This window comes from Sphaerodactylus townsendi, linkage group LG03 (assembly GCF_021028975.2).
Source record: "Sphaerodactylus townsendi isolate TG3544 linkage group LG03, MPM_Stown_v2.3, whole genome shotgun sequence".
In the NCBI taxonomy this organism is placed as follows: domain Eukaryota; kingdom Metazoa; phylum Chordata; class Lepidosauria; order Squamata; family Sphaerodactylidae; genus Sphaerodactylus; species Sphaerodactylus townsendi.
Genome location: NC_059427.1, coordinates 24,430,792 through 24,452,823, shown reverse-complemented (window position 1 = coordinate 24,452,823; position 22,032 = coordinate 24,430,792). Strand labels below are relative to the sequence as shown.

Sequence of the window (22,032 nt, the reverse complement as noted above, 5' to 3'; positions counted from 1 at the left end):
GGCGTCTGGCTACTCCCCTTCCCCCCTTGTGCCCATGGGAGGCCAGATGACATGGTAGATGTTGTTGTTTTTTTAACCAGGCTGGCCAAGCGCCTGGCGGAACAGGTCCGTCTTGCAGGCCCTGCGGAAACTCTGTAAGTCCCGCAGGGCCCTGATCTCCCTAGGGAGCCTGTTCCACCAGGTAGGGGCCAGGGCTGAAAAGGCCCTGCCCCTCGTCAAGGCCAGCCTGATCATTTTGGGGCCAGGGATCACGAGTAGGTCCTCCTCCGAGGAGCGGAGGGGCCTACCGGGGCAATATGGGGAGAGGCGGTCCCATATCAGGAGTCTAAGCTGCTTCCTTCGTGCTCCTCTTCACACACTGCCCTGAGGTAACACAGGAAGAAGGCGCCTGAGGTGGCTCAGCAGCTTGACACAGGCCAATATGCTGGTGCTGTTTTGTACCGCCAGAACAAGCTTCAGAAATCTGGGGCTTCTGAAAGGCAAGGACAGTTTTGTCCCCATTATAAGTACGTGGGGTTTATTCTAAAAAGTATCCAGTTTCTGCCTTTCCTTGAAACAGCTTTCAACCAGAAACTTTTAAAAAACATATCCCAATGCCTCCTCCTGGTTTTTTTATCCTTCAACGAGGCAGGAGATAAAACCACTGGATGCCCCGCAGGAGGTGCTGGTGTACAGTTGCCCCTTCCAGATCACGAGGGTTAGGGGCATGGCTATCGATTTTTTCTCTAGGCCGGCACTGTCATAAAAATAAATAATATTCTTCATTCTGACCAACTTTAATTTATGCCACTAGAGGCAAAGAGCTCAAGAAGAAGAAGAAGAAGAAGAAGAGTTTGGATTTATATCCCCCTTTTCTCTCCTGCAGGAGACTCAAAGGGGCTTACAATCTCCTTGCCCTTCCCCCCTCACAACAAACACCCTGTGAGGTAGGTGGGGCTGAGAGAGCTCCGAGAAGCTGTGACTAGCCCAAGGTCACTCAGCTGGCGTGTGTGGGAGTGCACAGGCTAACCTGAATTCCCCAGATAAGCCTCCACAGCTCAAGCGGCAGAGCGGGGAATCAAACCCGGTTCCTCCAGATTACAGTACACCTGCTCTTTAACCACTATGCCACTGCTGCTCCTAAGATCCTAAGATTTGGGATACAACTGAAAAATACTGTCTTTGCCATTCCAGTGACATACAGACAATGCTGACATTATTCCAAAAGGTATCCTGAATCTAATAATTAAGGTAGGGAAAAATAGCTTAAGCTGATTTTTTTTTTAAATCACACATAATAGAACACTTTGGAAAAGTCAGTATTGTCAGAAACTTGCTGGAGAATGTGAAGCTCTTTTGGAAAACAATAATGCTGTCATTGGATTCCTCTGAAAAACTTCTATTGTTTTTCTTTTCTGAAAATGTATTCTCAGCCCATATAAAGGAAACAGGAAGGAAGGTTCACAGCATTTGTAAGTACAGCAGAATTGCCTCTTCCGTCACACTGGGAGATGTTTTTCCTAGAAAACCACATGCTGAACTCATTCATTTCTCCTGAAAAGTGATTTAATATCCCCACTGCCCATATCAAGGGTATAGATCAGCCAAGTCTCTTCTTGTCCCAGGGGAACAATTCTGATGCCCTTATAAATTCCTCATCTACCTTGACCTGGACCATACAAGGATAGAGAATTTTTCAGGATGTCCATTTATTAAAAAATGAATGGGGGGGAGGGAGAGATATACAATTTCTACACCACAAAAGACTTAACAACCCTCACTCAACGTCCCACCTCAGGATTTCATGAATGCAGCCTGAGAAGATAAACACCACTGCAACACTGCACTATTATTACGCCATTCAGATGAGGTGTTCTTCCAGAAAGCAGAATGAATCATGCAATGTTAAACATGAATGGGACAGGCAAATCACCACAGCTATTGAGAAAGCGGAAGGCAATTGAGGCAGCACGGCCAACATAAATTATCAGTTGATGACAATGCAGAAAAACAGCCAAAGATGTTCACTGTTACAGCTCACAAAAACGGCCTTGCAGGAATCGGTCCATCGTCAATGTTCTATAGTCTGTGTCTTTTTAACAGCGCACATGCACAGAAAGCAGTACGATATATCTGCACCAGCTTGAGAAATGCACACAAATCACATGTAGTCCGCATGAGACAGAGTACAAGGAGGGACAAAAAGTGCCTGCTGAAAGAAATTCTGAAGAAACTTGACAACTACTCATTTCCTTTTTCTTGGTTTGCAAGCACCAAGCTTTTCTCTTACAGACCCTTCCCTATATATTCCCACACATGCTAAACAGAAGTGAATGTCTTTGAAACAGTACAAATACCCAGACTCTGACCCAGAGGTGGGATCCAGCAGGTTCTCACAGGTTCCCGAGAGTAGGTTACTAATTATTTGTGTGTGCCGAGAGGGGGTTACTAATTGGTGATTTTGCCACATGATTTTTGCCTTAGTTACGCCCCTCCTCCGCTCCTCAGCAGTAGCGCGCAGAACTTGAAGCAGTCTAGCAGGAGGTGCACCAGCATGCGTGGCAGCCTGCGCCTGCGTTCATTCGGTTCCCAACCAAGGACCGGCGCAGCAGCTGCGTCCTTGCCACAGTTCCGCCCAGCAATGCCCCGCCCCCAGAATGCCCGGCCATGCCCCCATCGTGCCCCGCCCAGCCTCATTGGCGCTATGCCACAGTTTGAATCCCACCACCATGGGAACCTGTTACTAAAAATTTTGGATCCCACCACTGCTCTGGCCCCAACTTGGTGGAATGCACTGTCAGATGAGACCCGAGTCCTGTGGGATCTGACAGGGCCTGTAAGAAGAAGAATAGTTTGGATTTATATCCCCCCTTTCCCTCCTGTAGGAGACTCAAAGGGGCTGACAATCTCCTTGCCCTTCCCCCCTCACAACAAACACCCTGTGAGGTGGGTGGGGCTGAGAGAGCTCAGAAGAGCTGTGACTAGCCCAAGGTCACCCAGCTGGCGTGTGTGGGAGTGCCCAGGCTAATCTGAATTCCCCAGATAAGCCTCCACAACTCAGGCGGCAGAGCTGGGAATCAAACCCGGTTCCTCCAGATCAGAGTGCACCTGCTCTTAGCCACTGCTCTTAGCCACTACTGCTCCGTCAATAAGACGGAGCTGTTCCATCAGGTGTACGGTTGAGGCAGCAATGGTATTCTAGCAAGCGGTCCTCCCTTCTCCTCATTCCCCTCCCCTCCCTCCATCTTGTTTCTTGTGCTCCATGAAATGAGGAATATAGAACATTTATTTTTTTTAAACTTGTTGAGTTTTCAATTTTATTAGATTGCTACATGGTTGTTCAGACAATGTATGGATTTTATCGTTGTTTCGTGTTGGAAGTTGCCCTGAGGCCATAAAGGGAAGGGCGGCTTATAAATAGAATGAGTGAAAGAACAAAAGGTTTTAGAAAAAGACCATATGCGGCCGTTTGGGGCCCCATTTAAAAAGATCAATGTGACTTTGGCTTTTCCAAGGGAAAAAGAAAGAAAAGAAGGTATTTGAACCCCAAAAGGCGGACCAAGTTATGCTATGGGTGGGCAAGTGTAAACATTGACCATTCTCCCACATTCATCTTTTCAACACAAAACATCAAACACAAAACAAGGGATTCTTCTCCCAGATGTATAAACTGAGACTTCAATGTTTTGAATTCTCTCAGTGTAATGGAACGTGTGGGCTTACAAATATTTTAACCAATCGAAAACAAACTGGGAAGCCTGATTTTCCTTTGAAGTCTTCTATCGTACTTTACTCGAAGTATCGATGTGCTATCTTTCCATTTTAAGAGGCTCTTAATGGGTCGGGAAACAAAACACAATTAAGACTAATACATCTAAACAATAACCATTGAAGCAGAAGGCATATGCACACAGCAATAGTAAACAGGATAAACTGCGGAGAAAAACAGCTTCTTGATTAGATTCTTTGCCTTTGCGTTGCCTCACAGGCAAAGGCTGCCTTAGAAACACATAAAACACTCGGGACAGAATTTTGTTTTGCGAGAAGAGACAAAAAGACTTCTTACCTGCAAACTATTATTCAGCAAGTCAAAGTCACTATATCTTCTCACAATCTGCAAAAAAACACAGAATTAATGTTAGCACAACACACTCAGGTATGGCTGTACACAAACAACTGTATTTAAGCCAAGCTCGTTGAACAGCATTACATAAGAATTTTCCCAGTTCACAGGCACTTTAGGAAGATACTAGGACAGACTGGGATCCTGTCAACACAGGGAGGCATACGGGAAAGATTGGGAGTAGCGAACAATGTTTCAGATGTTTCCTTATGAGGAGAGGCTGCAGCGTTTGGGACTCTTTCGTTTGGAGAGGAGACGTCTGAGGGGGGATATGATTGAAGTCTATAAAATTATGCATGGGGTAGAAAATGTTGACAGAGAGAAATTTTTCTCTCTTTCTCACAATACTAGAACCAGGGGGCATTCATTGAAAATGCTGGGGGGAAGAATTAGGACCAATAAAAGGAAACACTTCTTCACACAACGTGTGATTGGTGTTTGGAAGATGCTGCCACAGGAGGTGGTGATGGCCACTAACCTGGATAGCTTTAAAAAGGGCTTGGACAGATTGATGGAGGAGAAGTCGATCTATGACTACCAATCTTGATCCTCCTTGATCTCAGATTGCAAATGCCTTAGTAGACCAGGTGCTCAGGAGCAGCAGCAGTAGAAGGCCATTGCTTTCACCTCCTGCATGTGAGCTCCCAAAGGCACCTGGTGGGCCACTGCAAGTAGCAGAGTGCTGGACTAGATGGACTCTGGTCTGATCCAGCAGGCTAGTTCTTATGGTCTTATGTTCTTAGATGCAAAAACCTTCTAATAGAACCAAGCAGAGGATGGAGAAGTCACTACTTTTCCATGTTACAGCTGGCTTATGATAAGGGGTCCTATGATCAACTTCATCGAAACAGTTCCCGAGATACAATGCAAAGAATATTCATGTTTCTGATGGTCTTAGCACAAAGCATTCCTCCTTTGAGTATCACTGACATCCATTTACTCTCCTCAGAAATCTTTGCATCACAGCATTTAATACCTCAGAGAAACTGTGCAGGTTAGGATCAGGTTTTTGCAGGCAGATCAGTATTACAATATTGTAACTGTATTACAATATTGTAACATTGCAACCTGAAACGGAGTCTTTTTTAAAGGGGAAAGGCAGATTTAAAATGTCATAAATAACAAATAAACAGCTGCGTGCCCTGCAACAAACTGCAAACCGTCATGCATTTTTAAAAGAGCAAGATTCGAGCCCAGTCTCACCTTAAAGATCAACAGGATTTGGTGATGCAAGCCAAGTCCACTTTATGAGCTGCAAAATAATTCTGCAGCATCCACCCACATATTTTAATAGCATTAGTTTAATACTACTGAACTACTACTAAACAAACCAAAACTGAATACGTTTTATGTGGTTTGTTCTTTCACTCCAGTCCAGAGAATCTGGACAAAGTATGAAAAATTGCCTTGGAATCTTCTTAATTCAGTCTGATTTTAGACCAAAAAACTAGGGCTAGGAAAAAAGGTTACATATGCACGAGAGCACGGATACAGATAATCCACCAAGCCCTGTACAGCTTTTTATTCAAAAGGATCTGAACAGGAACACTACCCAAAATTCTCTACTGGGCACCCCCAGAAGTATGGTAGCCGAGCAGCCTCAGTTTATCAAGTGACAAAGGGGCCTTTTGCTATATTGCCTCTTCCCCTACTCCAATGTTGTTGTTGTTTTCAGTTTTCAAATTTTAAGTTACCTGCCAGCTATTTTCCATGGAAATCCCTCTTTGTACACGAATGATGTACTCCTGGAAACAAGGACAAAAAAATAATAATGTTAGAGGCCTAAATAAATAAAGTGCCAGTTCAAACACAACACTTCTTCTAAAACAGGGCAAAAATGCACCTACAGGCTTTAAGGTAACTGTAGTCCACTTTTTTTGTCCTCTGACCTCTACTGTTCTTCCAAGATTGTACACACAAGCTTCTGGCTCATTCTTCTCTGTGCTGGCTTAACAGCCCCTTCACTCCCCCACACCCCTTTTACTCGCTGATGTTTTTGCTATGTTTTGCCCTCATCATGGTGCTCTGTCGTCTTCTCTATCAGTGTGATGCTCAGGTGAGTCATGCCCTTCTATGCCCATATACTTCAATGGGTTTAGAAAGGTATACCTGGAAATTTGAGATGGACAAAGAGATCTGATGTTTTAGATGGTCATCATGGAGTTTCCTGTGCAGATTTGCCCTTGATTATGTTCAAATGGCCATTTCTCCCACGGAAGAAATAGTATTTCTGGGTACTGTCAACAAACATAGAGACTATATGCTCAATTAATACATATTTCCATCCATCCATCTATCCATCCACCCACCCACGTCCCACTAGATCCCAGCAAGCCAAATGACTGTCAACTATCAGCATGAACATGGGAACAAGCCCAGAATATCTTCTGAATCTCAGAAAAACCAGTCTAATGTAGCTCTAGGATCTGGGAGACCCTGGTTTGGATCCCTGCTGTGCCATGGAGGCTTGCTAGGCAATACTCTCTCAGCCTTGCTTGTTACTGTTGTGAGGATAAAATGGAAGAGAGAAAAATTGATGTAATCTTCTTTGAGCAAATAAATAAATAGGTGTACTGCATTAGCGCACCAATTCCTTAAAAAGGAAGCACTTCATCTGGTCTTCTGCCTTCTCTTAAGGAACCATGTCACTTCCACATTTGGCAGACCAAAACCCTTACCACTGGTACTACGGAATGCTAAGAAAAGGTGGCTACATTTGGCAAATGAAAATCCCTGGCCCAAGGAAAGTCCAGTTTGCCTCAGCCACGGCCAAGACCTTTTCTCAGCCCTGGTTCCCACCTGATGGAACATTCTGTCTAAAGAGATCAGAGCCCTGAGGGATTCAATGCAATTCCACAGGACCTGTTAAGATGGAGTTGTTACACCAGGAGATTGAGGCAGCTACAGTGATACATCAATGGTTCCCCCCTCCCTTTCTTCCCCTCCCCCTTTTTTCTGTTTGTCTTTTTAAATAAATTTCCTCTTTTCCTTCCCTCCCCCACCCTTTACTTTGCCAATCCTCTTTGCAAAGCTTCACTTAAACCAAATGGTAGAGGGAGTGACTCAGGCATTTACTGTACGATGGCTATGGTAGTTTTATGTCACTGATTTTAGATTAAGATGCATTATTAGATAAAGGTAAAGTTTCCCCTTCAGTTGTGTCCGACCCTGGGGTACCACTGCAAGCAGTGATTTCATAGGCAAGCCGTTTTTGTGGGGTAGTTTGCCATTGCTTTCCCCAGCTATTCTTTACCCCCTAGCTGTGTGCTAGGTACCCATTTCCCGACCAAGGAATGGATGGATGGCCGAGTTGACCATGAGCCAGCTGCCAGGATATCTGACCCACAGGGGGCTCGAACTCCTGACCGGGTGAGTGGCAGTGCAAGCACTTAACCACTACGCCATGGGCTCCTAATTATTAGACAATGACTTTTAAAGTATTTATCATGATATTGTACTGTTTTAAATGAAGTTGTAAATCACCCTGAACTTTTCAGGGAGGAACGATGGGGGGAAAAAATCTAATAAATAAATAAATATTCAAGGATTTAAGGGGTTTAAAATCTACTGATCAGCCCACAAAAGTTCATGCACCTGCTGCTAATAGCAAGAGAAAGACCAGGAAAATGGCCATAATTCAGTGGATAAGATTCACAGACATCTCAAGTTAAAAGAACCAGGTAGTATGCAAAGTGAGACCTCTGGCTAAGACCCTGGAAACCTGTTGGAGTAAATTATGCTGACTTTGCAGGCCAATGGTCTGACTCAGTATAAGGCAACTTCCTCTGTTCAGAGGTGATCTCCAGAGATCCAGTTTGTAAACAAATTCTATTAATTACTCCCTCCTCCTAACCTCAAACCTCTAAGGCGCCTCAGCTTCATTTGTCTCTACTGCCCACACAACACCATGGAAGATAAAATGTAAAGCTATAGCTCTCTACAAAAAAAATCCTCTAAAATCTCAAAACTGACAAGTCATAAATCTAGTGTAGCTTTAGAACAACGCATACATCTTTCAGCATTTAGTTACTGGTGCTCTTTCTTGAGTACCAGGTATTGTAGGCCTGTCTTAATATATGGCTCACTGACAGAAGCTTGCTAATTTATGCAACCCATCGGGGGTTGAATTTATGCCAAGTGCAAGCATCACATCCCATATGAAGTGGCAAAACGTGACAAGCCCACCGAATACTCATGAAACTTGGACTGCTATACAAAGAGTTCGCACACTGTATACATATCTATTTGACTGAGGACCTACTTGCCCGGAAGATGCAAATTGGCCATTGTATTGAACCACATCCACAATCAGTGAAATACTTAGGTCATCACACATATAAATGTACGCCTGCTGTTTCCATGCATACAAGGAACAGCTCTGCAGAAAGCTTAGGGTTTTTTGCTAAGCTGCCATAAATGGGCCTATCATTAAGGTGTTGCATCTGATACAGAGTTGGGGACTTTGAAAAAGGGAATGTTAGTGTTTCTTCAACAGTTGTGGGCATTTCTCTGCATGGATTTAACAAGACACCAATCACAGTTGGTAGAAGGTATCGTCTTCCAGCTGAGTAGTCAGCTAAGTGAGCGTGAACGAAGAAACAGCAGACAGCAACTTCAAAAAGGAGCTACAAAATGGCTGAAAGTAATGCGTCTTGGAATTCAGCATCTTCCTACTCTATCTAATGGGGGGGAGTAGCAAATCAGCTGCCATACAAGAATGTCTCTGTGCTTTCACCTGTGTTTGTCTTGAATACTTGGAAATAAAGCAGATTTTATGAAGACACTGCAAGTCCTTCGTCTAAGGCCCCTTCGGCACACACAAAATAATGCGTGTTCAAACCACTTTCACAACTGTTTGCAAGTGGATTTTGCTATTCCGCACAGCTTCAAAGAGCACTGAAAGCAGTTTGAAAGTTAGAAGTATCTCTGGAACTTCTTACCGACACAGACTGAGGGGAGAGTCACAGGTGTGAAAGGATGGTATTGGGGCAGGGGGAAGAAACATCAGGTAGGGATTGGGGGACAGAATCAGCTGAGATTTGACTGAAGATAAAGCATTCTGGGATTCAGGGTCTTTCTACTTTCAGATAAGGAGGCGGCCCGCGACTTACCGCGGCTGCCATTTGCCGCAAGGGGAGGGGGGCGGCATCATGCTCCCCTGTCTCTTCTGGCTGGGAGGGGGCGGGCCCGTCGCCCAGTGATGAGGCCAGCAGGGCCTCGCCTGTTGATTGGCTGGGGGTGACGTCAGGTCGCAGAGCCCTGACGTCAGCCGCCCAGACCGCCCCTTCCCCATTTAAACTGGGGACGGGCCACGTGCGGCCCCACTTTCGCCCTGCCGCCGAGATCTACCCTACGTGACTGCCTATTTCCCTCTACTTGTGGCTGACTTGCAAACCTGTAAACAAAGCAAATTATAAGTCACCATACATCTCCAGGGGCTCTCTCCTCTAAAAGGAATCAACACAGACAAACCCTGAAGCTTCCAACTATTCAAACATAATGTCCCACAACAAGATGAAACAACCCTGAGTCACCAGAGGCTGCTGCACCCCCTTTTGCTATTTTTTGCATTATGTATGTGAAGTTCTGTCAAGTCTCTTCTGATTTAGGATGACCCTATAAATTAATGACCTCTGAAATGTCTATTGTTCTCAGGACTGTGCCTTCCTTTATAAAGTCAATCCGTCTTCCTCTTTTCCCGCTGCCTAAAACTTTTCCTAACATTATTGTCTTTTCCAGCAACTCTTGTCTTCTCAGATGAAAAGCAGAGAAGCTCAGAATGGCAGAAGTTCAGAGAACAGGTTCCCCACAACCTTTTGTAAGCATAAACGGAAGATATGGATCAGGGGTATGGTGGGGGAGAGGGTTGGCTATTTTTCATACTGTTTTACCCAACCACACATTCATTCATTCATTCATTCATTTTTGCGATTTATAGACTGCCCCATCCCCGAGGGGATCTGGGCGATGCACAACAACATCAGTATATTTACAATATATAATGGAGGTTCACAATAGTGACCACATAAAAATACATTAGCTAAAATCCATTAAAATCCGTTAAAACAGCGGTCAGCACAACAATGACAGGCGTCCTATAACCCAATTCGTTAAAAGTCTCCCCCAACAAGAAGGAACGGCCAGACTCCTCCCTAGGAGGGTAACATAGATGGAGACAGAAATAAGATGTTGAAATAAATGCGTAAGGGCGTAAGGGGGGGCACCCTACTCAGCGACTGAACACTCCTAAGGCCCGGTGGAACAACTCAGTCTTACAGGCCCTGCGGAACTCACCAAGGTCCCGCAGGGCCCGGACAGCTGGAGGAAGAGTGTTCCACCAGGCAGGGGCCAGGGCCGTAAAGGTCCTGGCCCGTGTGGAGGCCAGCCGCATCATTGAGGGGCCAGGAACCACCAGCAAATTGGCCTCTGCTAAACATTCCTCTTACCCACTGCTATTTATCTCACAAGGCAAACAGGCACCATAGGAGTAGCTATCAGTTCCCTCTTCTCATGGCACAAATAGCATCAGGGGGCTAACACACTGGGAAAACGGCACAGGGCAAGGTTTAAACTCCCCTCTCCCACTTCAAATGGTCTCTTCCTTGCTGTTATTTACAACATAAAATAGCAACAGTCACATATCTCCCAATACCATAACTGGAGTTTAACAGCTTTCATAAATTTCACATTCATGGTCTACATTCGAAAACAGTCCTTTCAAAAAAGAAAAAAAAACTCCACCAAAACTTTGTGAATGACAGGAAACTCAGCACACATTTACTCAATCTGCATTAATCTCAGGCCTGCTTCCTTGAAATTACACAATAAGATTTACTAGCTTTAAAAACTTACTCACACAAGCTGCATTATTGCAATTCTTGGCCCTATTCCTGAGTTTATGGAACAGTCGAGTCCAGCATTTGCTACTGTACTTTAAACGGATTTAGGTCAGTCTGAATGCATTTCTTGCAAAAGATACCCTATAATTATAACCTTAAAAGATAAGCAGTTTATTTTGAGCATTATGCTTTAGACCAGTGGTTCTCAACCTGTGGGTCGCGACCCCTTGGGGGGGTCGAACGACCCTTTCACATGGGTCGCCTAAGACCATCGGAAAGCGGTCTTTTTATATTTTATATATACCAATTTTATGGTTGGGGGTCACCACAACATGAAGAACTGTATTAAAGGGTTGCGGCATTAGGAAGGTTGAGAACCACTGCTAGAGACACAACCCCTCAGGGGATGGGGGGGGGGGTCAGGAGGCCAGATTCAGGTTGGGAAACTCCTAGATCAGGGGTAGGGAACCTGCGGCTCTCCAGATGTTCAGGAACTACAATTCCCATCAGCCCCTGCCAGCATGGCCAATTGGCCATGCTGACAGAGGCTGATGGGAATTGTAGTTCCTGAACATCTGGAGAGCCGCAGGTTCCCTACCCCTGTCCTAGATATTTGAGAACGGAGCCCAGTGGGATACAATACCATAGAGTCCACCCTCCAAAGCATCAATTTTTTCCACCGAAGAACTGGTTTCTGTAGTCTGGAAATGAGTTGTAATTCTGGGGCATCCCCAGACCCCATCTGGAGGCTAGACTCTCTACCATGCAATTAAGTCACCTCTTTATGACCTCCCTTTTCTTCCTTTCAAAGTGTCTTCCTGCTTGCCTAGAGAGTCTGACTCACTCCAGGTGAACAGTATTTACAAGTCTACTAAAAGCTTTACTTGCTCCTCCTCTGACATTCACAAATAGGTCACATATGCACAAGCCCCATTTCTCAGGCAAGTTCCACTCAGTTCTGCCAGTCAGCCCAGCTATAGAGAATAGCTCACTCCTGACAGTAGTCAAAATACTCAGTTTTGCTCTTGTAGAGTACATTGTATTTTTCAAACAGGCTATACCCCAGGTTCAATGCTGTTACAAAGCAAGGGGTGTGTGTTCCTATTTCCCCACAGCATCATGTTGCATTCATGGAAGAAGAAGAAGAAGAAGAAGAAGAAGAAGAAGAAGAAGAAGAAGAAGAAGAAGAAGAAGAAGAAGAAGAAGAAGAAGAAGAAGAAGAAGAAGAAGAAGAAGAAGAAGAAGAAGAAGAAGAAGAAGAAGAAGAAGAAGAAGAAGAAGAAGAAGAAGAAGAAGAAGAAGAAGAAGAAGAAGAAGAAGAAGAAGAAGAAGAAGAAGAAGAAGAAGAAGAAGAAGAAGAAGAAGAAGAAGAAGAAGAAGAAGAAGACCACCGACGGAGGAGGAGGAGGAGGAGTTTGGATTTATATCCCCCCTTTCTCTCCTGTAGGAGACTCAAAGGGGCTTACAATCTCCTTTCCCTTTCCCCCTCACAACAAACAGCCTGTGAGGTAGGTGGGGCTGAGAGAGCCCAAGGTCACCCAGCTGGTGTGTGTTGGAGTGTACAGGCTAATCTGAATTCCCCAGATAAGCCTCCACAACTCAAGCGGCAGAGCTGGGAATCAAACCCTATTCCTCCAGATCAGAATGTACCTTCTCTTAGCCACTGCTCTTAGCCACTACACCACTGCTGCAAGGTCCAATAAAATTGGACCTTGCAGTGTTCCCCCAGCTTTTCCCTACTCTTTCTCAAACCTGCTTTGCTCTGAAGTTTGGGGAAAGATCGTAGCAAAGTCTGGATTGCAGCCATGTATGATGGAAAGTCAGGATTTTCACCATTCTACACAGGAGCCATTTCCCCCGTAGTAGCCATCCTTTCCTCTAGTCACCATGGAGTGTTTCTTTCTTTTTAAAAAATATAATTGAATTATAACATTATAACAACGCATAACAGGCTATCTAAATTCCTAGCTTTTTGGAAAATGTAGTTTTCTGGCCGCTTTCATTGTGGAGATATAAGGGAATAGGGAACAAAGGTGGCTAGAAGCCCTGTTGTTGCTGTGTTGTATTGTTGCTGTGTTGTATCTGCTGTGTTGTTGTATTGTTGCTGTGTTAGCAGCCACAATAGAAATGGAAACTACACTTCCCTGACCCCATGTGGAAAACCCCCTTAATCACTTATTTGCAAATAAACAGAAACCATGTCCACAGCAGCAAAGCTTAGAAAATAAACTAATGTCAGGAGCAAGCCTACCATATTTACACACATTTGCACTATAACAAGAGATTCCAGATCTACCAGATTCTATTGTGGTAAAAGAAGTTACATGCAACCAGTTTAAAGCAGCGTCTGTAACATACCAAACCTTGACAATGCAACAGTTTAACTGGCTGGGAAAGGGCGACATATCAAATTTAATAAAATAAATGTATAGATTTCACTACATCAAAAAAAGAGATGTACCCTTGGTAGAATAGAGAAAGAATAGAAATTTTATTTAAACCCCACTCTTCCCCAGTAACCGGGCTCAGGTTATATGGAAATACACAATGTGATTCAACATCGCGTTTATACAATTAAAATTAACCACTAAAATATTCCTCAAATGGGCACCTAATATTATGATGGCACCTCTGGGAGATGCTCTACTCTAGTAGCCAGACAATGTGACAGTCTGGGGTACCCCAAGGGTACATGCCAGAGCATTTGGGGGCACATGAAAAAAACTACGTAATGGGTTTGCTAATATGGGGGTGCAATTTTAAGGAAATGGGTTGCCAAGAGGTACATATGTGGGAAAAGGTTGGGAACCACTGAAGCAGGATGCATTGCTCAGCAAAGAGAGAAAAGGGAGAGAGGCAGAGGTGGGATCCAACCAGTTCTCACCACTTCTCTAGAAGTGGTTACTAATTTTTCCTGAGCGCCGAGAAGGGGTTACTAAAGCAACCTCCCTGCCCAATAGGGACTGGAGGTGTGTGTGCGCGGCGGCACCACTGTTGAATCCCACCACCATTGGAACCTGTTATTAAAATTTTTGGATCCCACCACAGGAGAGAGGCCACTATGAAGTAAGAAAGGGAGGAGGTGCTATTGCAATATTTATTGATTGGACTATAAGCAAAGTGAAATCAAATACATCATGGATTAAAAAAACCAGAATTGTTAATTTAGCTTGGGTGCCACTCCTTCAGCTGAGAAACAATGCCCTAGAATATTGCTTCCTCATGCCATACATAAGAGGAAAGAGATCTGATTTCAGTTTTCTATAGAGATGTGAAGGCCCAGGAAAAAAAACCCCTAGAAATATTTGGGAAAACACGTTTTTCTTCAGTTATCCCCCACCCTCAACAGAAAAACTGTAAGCTTTAAAGGGCCATGAAAAACACATTATGAAATATTCTCATTTGGTGACTTCTTTTCAAAAAATCTCCAGACAATGCGTGTTTAAGGGCCAAAGCAGACACCCTCACAGATCTCCATTTGGTTGTAAAAGGCAAATTGCAAGCACATGCAGCCCTGATTCTGAAAAAGGCCACGCAGGGAAGAGAAAGAAGGTTTAACTATTCCACCCCCGCAGCTTTGCCAGCCTGCTCCATCTTCAGCACTGCTATCAGCACCTCCACAGAAAAAGACAAGTCCTCTTTAAAATAAAGGCAGGCAAAGTTTCCTTTAACATGCTGCTACTACGGTACCACCACAAGGCGGGTCCCACCTCTCCCATCCCCTTCAGTTTGAATGCATGTCACATGTGCTTGCTAAAGCCTTTTTAGGAACAAAATACAGGATCTGTGTCATGTTGGTTTTGGCCCTGAGTGGAATAGGTTACTGGCACCAGACAGTAGTGTCAGCCAATTACAGGTATATAAAACTCCCTTCAGCCTGGGAGGAAACTGTTTTTTGAGCAGATTTTGTTCTCATTTTGTGACAACTGTAAAACAGAGCACAAAAACATCCTTGCTGGATGCCACCTCTGTCTTGCAGTACCTTTCCACTCTCTCCAGCTCCTGATTTAGTGCTAAAAGCACCAAACTAGCCACAGCAACAAGCAGCCATCTGGACAAACTCATCGTCTTAGCCATCTTTTCAGCTGAAGAGAAAAATTCCCAGGGCTAGGGCAAGACATCTGCACAGCACTCCGGCAATCAATATGGAACGTGGCACATTGCTGCCCAGTGGACTTACAATTAGAGCACAGGTGTCAAACTCGGGGCCCTCCAGATGTTCATGAACTACAATTCCCATCAGCCCTTGCCAGTATTGCCAGTGCGCATGTTGAGAGGGACTGATGGGAATTGTAGTTCATGAACATCTGGAGGGCCACGAGTTTGACACCCCTGAATTAGAGGTGGCAATTCTGAGCATGTTTAATTGTGGTGTGCTGGAATGAAAAAAGGGAGACGCACTCCTAGTTAATGCAATTCAGACCGAGGAGCCTGAAAGACAAGCCAGATGACAATAAAAAAAGACGACGACAAGTTTTCATTTACAAGAGTAAAGGTTGATGAGTAGCAGATGCATAAAACAGACTGATGGTCTCAGCGGCAGAACTTTCCAGAAATGAAACAGGAATTCAGCAGGTCCTGAAAGGCTAACAAAACTTAGCCCAGCATAAACTCTGAGAATCAGATTTTGTTAGTCTTTAGGGTGCCACTGGATCCCCATTTGATTTTGCTGTTAAGACAACTTAAGTCTGGAACCTTCTGAAGTAATACTTTCTTTTTTCCCCACATCTATGAAGGAGAGCCAAACTAAACACTGCATTTTTTAAAAAAAAATCGGATCAAGGTTATCCTAACCTGACTTTCATTCTTCTCAGACATATGACAGCTGCCACAGGACCCCAATTCAGAATGGGACCCAGGTATAGGGCGAGAAGGGGCTTTAGCCTTCCCCACACACACACAGTTTTCCCAACCTAAAAAGCCCCAGAGTCATTATTTGCCCCATTGAGGCAACTTGTTCAACATTTAAAATCTAGCTGGGCCGCACTTTATCAGTAATACTGATTGTCAGTCAGTACTGTGAGGTGCTGTCAGAAGTGAGAGGAAAATATGGTACATATGAATGACTTGAAGCCTACTAGAACCAGGGGGCATCCATTGAAAATGCTGGGGGGAAGAATTAGGACTAATAAAAGGTGTCAGGGTCCCCCTCCAGAGTACCCGGACAAAAGGAAACACTTCTTCACGCAACAGTGTGATTGGTGTTTGGAATATGCTGCCACAGGAGGTGGTGATGGCCACTAACCTGGATAGCTTTAAAAAGGGCTTGGACAGATTTATGGAGGAGAAGTCGATCTATGGCTACCAATCTTGATCCTCCTTGATCTCAGATTGCAAATGCCTTAGCAGACCAGGTGCTCGGGAGCAGCAGCAGCAGAAGGCCATTGCTTTCACATCCTACACGTAATCTCCCAAAGGCACCTGGTGGGCCACTGCGAGTAGCAGAGTGCTGGACTAGATGGACTCTGGTCTGATCCAGCAGGCTAGTTCTTATGTTCTTATGACTTCCATATATTTAGAAGGCACTACCACTATGCTGTCTCAGTGCTATGTGCAGCCAGCTATGTGCGGTTTGTAACTTTAAAATGAGACAACAACTTACAGGATTCTACCAAGAGTGGCTCAACGGTACAGCATTTGCTCAGCATCCAGAAGTCCCCGGCTTAACCTCCACCACTGCCAGTTAAAAGGACCAGGTGATGTTACAGACCTCTGCATTACACTCTGGAGAGCTGCTGCCAAGCGGAGTAAACAACACTGGATGGACTAAGGGTTTGATTCACGATAAGGCAGCTTCAAAAGCACAAAGGCCATTTCAAAATGCTCCAGGGGTTCAAGCAAGCAGGCCAGTAAACGAAATGATGCATCGTCTTATTAAAACCCATTTTCACTGCTTGTCTGCACCCTTGTTCTGCCTCTGCTTCCTAAAAGACAGAGAAGTTTAAGCCACATGGCCAAATACAACTCTGAAACTGCAACACAGCAGCGTTCTTCTTTCACTGCGCACTTCTAAAAGAAATCCCTATTTCATCTTTCCCCAAGGAATGTCAGCACAAATCAAAACACAAAATAGAGGTGATATCCTCAGCAGAGTCACACCGTTTGAAATCCACGGATTTTAAAAAGCTAAGAAGGGTGTAAGTCGGTTTGGGACGGCACTTGTAAAGCTCACAGAAAGTGCTTTAACAGATATGACAATCCCTCAACGTTATTTCTGAAAGAGGTTCAATTTTAAATTGTGGTTCGTCTCTCACTTTCCGTCCCTATCTGCGGCAAAGAGCCGCACAAAACCACAACAAGTTGCGCACTTCTGAGACAGCAATAACTTTGCTGCAAAGACCAATGATATAAGAGTATTGATATGTTAAAGTAATCTCACCCAGAAGTCAGCCAACAGATTGCACAACCACTCTAGCTAGAGCGCCTGGAAGTAAACCAGTTCCATCCAGTTGACTTCCATGAGACTTTCTGGTCAGAGCCACATTCTTTGGTTTTAACACTTATGTACACTATGCACCAAAGTTAGTTATTAAAACCAGCTAGTCCCTGTCTGATATTGATCTGATAAACACCTTGCCAAGTTACGAAAGGTCTTACAACGTGACAGCAAAATCTATCATGCAAATTCAAGGGGAAAATGCAAACACATTTTTTTTGTACAAACCTATTTGGGTATGGTGAGATGCAAGGGAAAATACACCTATCACAGTGGTGGCGAACCTTTTCGAGACCGAGTGCCCAAATTGCAACCCAAAACCCACTTATTTATCGCAAAGTGCCAACATGGCAATTTAATCTGAATACTGAGGTTTAAGTTTAGATATAATGGTTGGTTCTGAGGCATGTGTTACTCGGGAGTAAGCTTGGTGGTAGTCGGTGGGTTTGCTTTGAAGCAACCGTGCAACTCTTCCAACGGGTGAATCACGACCCTAGGAGGGTTTGCTCAGAAGCAAGCCCCATTGCCAGCAACCGAGAGCTTTACTCCCAAAAGTGTGTTAAAAAGGATCGCGACTTTAGTTCTTCGCGATGGAAATCTGGAAGTTGGGGTTCTAACAGCGGCTTTAACAGGGTGACCTACACTGCTTCCCCAAAACTAGGTCTTAGGTTTAATGCTAATAATCGAGCCCAGCAGCCCTGGCCAGCCTAGATGTATGGGGGGGGCTCTGTTTGCGCGTGCCCACAAAGAGGGCTCTGAGTGCCACCTCTGGCACCCGTGCCATAGGTTCGCCACCACTGACCTATCACAACCTACACCTTTCTAGCTAGATGCTTGAAGGGGCAAACTTAATCCTAGATTTAAGGTGTGCCAAGACACTATTTGTACGACCGCTCCTGTTGATGTTGTAGTGAATGTTGTTCACCGCCCGGAGCCCTTCGGGGATCGGGCGGTATACAAATTAAATAAATAAATAAATAAATAAATAAATAAATAAATAAATAAATAAATAAATAATAATAATAATAATGGCATGAAATAAAAGAGAGGAAGGTTAATGGCTAATTAACACATAAAAAGTTGTATGTGGTTGATCTGTAAGTTCTGCAAATAACTCCCACCAAAGTTACTAGCCCACAAATATTTTTATTAACTCATATGTCTGCAACATGCCTAGAATGAAGTCCCATGAGTTCATTGGGGTTTAATAACGCAGGGGATTTCAACCTCAGTGACTTGTGCTAATATCGAGAGATTTTTTTTTAAAGAACCAACTCCCTTCAAATTTACAAACATTTCTGTGCACAGCTTCCTGGAGGTAATTGTTACTAGCTGCAGGTAAGCAGATAAGTAGTTATTTACACACTTGGAGCACTGGCCTCATAAGCAACTTGCCATGACGTGCCTTCTTAAAATTGTGAGTGTCCCTTCTGGTTTGTTTACATAATACAACATGTTAATTTGGGAACACACTTTGTACACCTGAACACCAGGGATAGTCAGGATACAGCACTCAAACAATGAATGAATCTAAGCTCCAAATAACTATATGAAGCCTCCTTATCTCCTCAGGATTCCCAGCTCTGAGGCTGAAACCCTACGTCTTTACAGCCACTTCTCTGTAATCTTTTACTTTCATGTCCACAACTCTCAGTATCTACTTTTAAAAAAAAACAGAGTATGATTAGATCTCTTACAAGTTGTGTGCTGCTAAAAATCCACAATTTTCCCAAGCAGTGAGACATCCAGAGTTTGTTTCCTTCAAGCAAGGAAAGTGTGGTTTATGACTTGTTTGAAAAGGCAAAGGTAGTTTACAGACTTCCATTTATTTACAAAAGCACTAAACCGATCACAAAGAAAGCAAACAGATGTACTGTCAAAGGCTTTCAAGGCCGAAATCAGCGGGCTGTTGTGGGTTTTCCAGGCTGTGTGGTTGTGGTCGGGTAGTTTTTGCTCCAAACATTTTGCCCACATCAGTGGCTAGCATGTTCCACACACCTCTGAAGATGCCAGCCATAGATGTGGGTGAAACGTTAGGAGCGAAAAAATACCAGACCATGGCCACACAGCCTGTCCTGCAGCACACAACGTAATTCTCAAAGTCAGCAGATGCATTCTCAAAGAGCAATTTACAACAGTCCTCAGATCTATGTTCCCTTTTCCCACCCACTCCAAGCTGTAGGGCACTGATCTCACCCAGGTAGAAAATAACTTCAGTGGCCTAGCTCTGTCTGAGACAACATTGACCAATCATTTTCTATCCACAAACAATCCAAGGATAGTCAACCAGCATCAACAACAACATGGATTAATTAAAAACTGTTTCAAACCCAAACCATTCCCTCAAGTGAATTCCTTTTTAACAAACTCAATTTACTGAACATAGCTATTATGATCTCAGCACCAAAACAGCAGACAGGGCATATTTCTAAATTATTCCCTGAAATCCCAGGTACCCTGGAGAAAAATGCGTAGAAGACTAGAGACCATCTGTAGTAGTTCAAGGGGGCCAAACAGCATAAAAACAAATCAACTTCCAAAGAAATACAACAGCCAAAAACCTAACTCACCCACCATCTTTAGAAAATCCAGTCACCTAAGAAAACAACAGAGGTACACTTCAGGACTTCCAGATATGATAAAATCTATACAAGTGAAACATAGTTTGCATATGTTTATTTATAGTCCACCACTCTCACTGCTAGATCACATCTATGTTATCCATTACACATATAGACTTGTTGACTATGAGGCCTGACCAGTTTAGTTTTCAAAAAAGATATAGCAGTATTTAGATGGTGACCCCCTAATAATACTTGTGTAAAGCGAGGTTGGGTTGGGATTTTTCTAATTCACTTTTTGCCCTTCCACGTGCCATATTCAGAGTCATTATATCTCCAAAGAGCAGGAAATGGCGACAAAAAGCCTATGGAGGCTGTTGCTTTTATGGCCTGTCGTAAACTCGGTAGAAACATTCAATGACTGGATTTGGACCTTTGCCCTGAACCAGCGATAATGGGTCTCACCCCTAAACCCAGTGATCCCCTCATCAGAACATCCCACAACTCAGACAAGCCCCCTAACTTCCCCCAGTAGTCCCTTTGCCAAAATAAGTCACACATCAGCCTACTACCTCCTGTGCTTGGGTAGGTCAAGTGACATCAAGTCACTTCCCCCATAATTATCCTCGCTGCTCACTCAATATCCACTACCTTCCCCCAATACTCCCCAAAACAGCCTTGGATCTCAGTAAATGTATCCTGCTACCACTTACACGTTCTATAGTGTCATCTTTGAGGAAAGAAAAGGACACTACACACACACACACACACACACACACACACACACAACTCCAAGGCTTCTTCCTTGGACCCATGTTTCTCCTGCACCACAAAACACAGTACAGCATGCACCGCTTAACTTCTTGCGGGTGGGCGGGGGTGGGTGGGTGGCTGTGTGGACTGCCAGGGTACAAGCCGATTTGGAAATAACATTTTCCCCTCCAACCCCAGGAACGTGGGGATTCTCTGAAGTCAAGCGAGGGCACTCTGCACCTGCTCAGAGGCACTTCCTGGAGACCATACGCGCTAGGTTAAAGCTTGGCACTGCAGACAGACGCCACGGACGAAAAGGACACCTGGCACACATATTCAGCCCCAAACCTAGTAGCCTGATACGCAATCCAAAGAATGGAGAACTCAGGCCAGCTGACTCTCGCCCCCGCCCGATGGAGGGCCCCCAAGTTGCACACGCGCGCGCGCGCCAAACCTACACGAGGGGCAGGCGATGCCCCACCAGGGCTTCTCTCCTGCTCCCCAGCCCAGTCGGGCCCGGCCTGCCTGCCCCTGCCCTTCTGCATCGCCGCCGCCGCCTCCTGCAGCAGCAGCCCGCCCGTTCTGCCTGCCCTCCTGCCCGCTCACCGTGTGCGAATGCAAGCTCTGGCTGGCCTCGATCACGGCTGTCAGCGGCACCGTGTCGTCCAGCAGCACTTTCCCAGCCGGCGGCTTCTCCAGGAAGGCCATGCCGAGCTGCGGGCAGCAGCAGCAGCAGCCCCGGCGCCTCTCGCGGTGCTTCCCCGGGCGGCTGCTGCTGTTGCTTCCAGCCTCGCCTGCTGTCAACAGCGGAGCAGTCTCGCTAGGCGGGCCGCGGCGGCGGCCTCCTCCGGGTCTTAAAGCCCGACGGGTCGCGCCTCTTCTGCCGCTCTGCTAGTGCCAGGCCGGTCTGAGCTCTATGAGCATTAGCAGCGAGTCCAGGAAAGGAAGGCTGGAGCGGGGTTGGTGGGTGGGTGGAGCCAGCCCCGCCTCTAACTCGCAAAGTGTATGAATCACTGCCCTGTACGTAGGCTAGCGCCCTTGGGTAGCATAACGACGCTACACACAAGGTGAATGCCCTTGTAGTAGGTTCATGTAGTAATTACTAGCCGACGCGCATAGGGTAACGCGCGCCGATTTGCTGCCACTACTATACATTATGTACCTGCTTCGGAAGATGAACCGCATGGAATCATCCCCACGTACATTCAGAAGGCAGGAGATATGCATGTGGGTAAACGAGGCTAGCATTTTGCAAGCATGTGTTCTGCCCTCTCAGTCTTGTAGAGAGACAATTCAGCATTCAGAGTTCAAACAGTGGCTCTTTCCACACAGAAGTTTTGC

The 22,032-nt window shown here is 45.0% G+C and overlaps 1 protein-coding gene across 7 annotated transcripts in view; it reads right to left on the bottom strand.

Moving 5' to 3' along the window:
* Positions 1-21,586, bottom strand: part of PXK (PX domain containing serine/threonine kinase like) — a 73,821-nt gene extending 52,235 nt beyond the window's left edge. For all 7 annotated transcript variants that reach the window (XM_048488291.1, XM_048488293.1, XM_048488294.1 and 4 more), the window contains exons 1-3: positions 21,298-21,586; positions 5,797-5,847; positions 4,046-4,093 (exon numbers count right to left, since the gene is read on the bottom strand). In XM_048488291.1, coding sequence (XP_048344248.1) covers positions 4,046-4,093; positions 5,797-5,847; positions 21,298-21,399 — 201 coding nt within the window. In that variant the 5' untranslated portion in view covers positions 21,400-21,586. The remainder of the gene's footprint in view (positions 1-4,045; positions 4,094-5,796; positions 5,848-21,297) is intronic.
* Between the last annotated feature and the right edge of the window lie 446 nt (positions 21,587-22,032).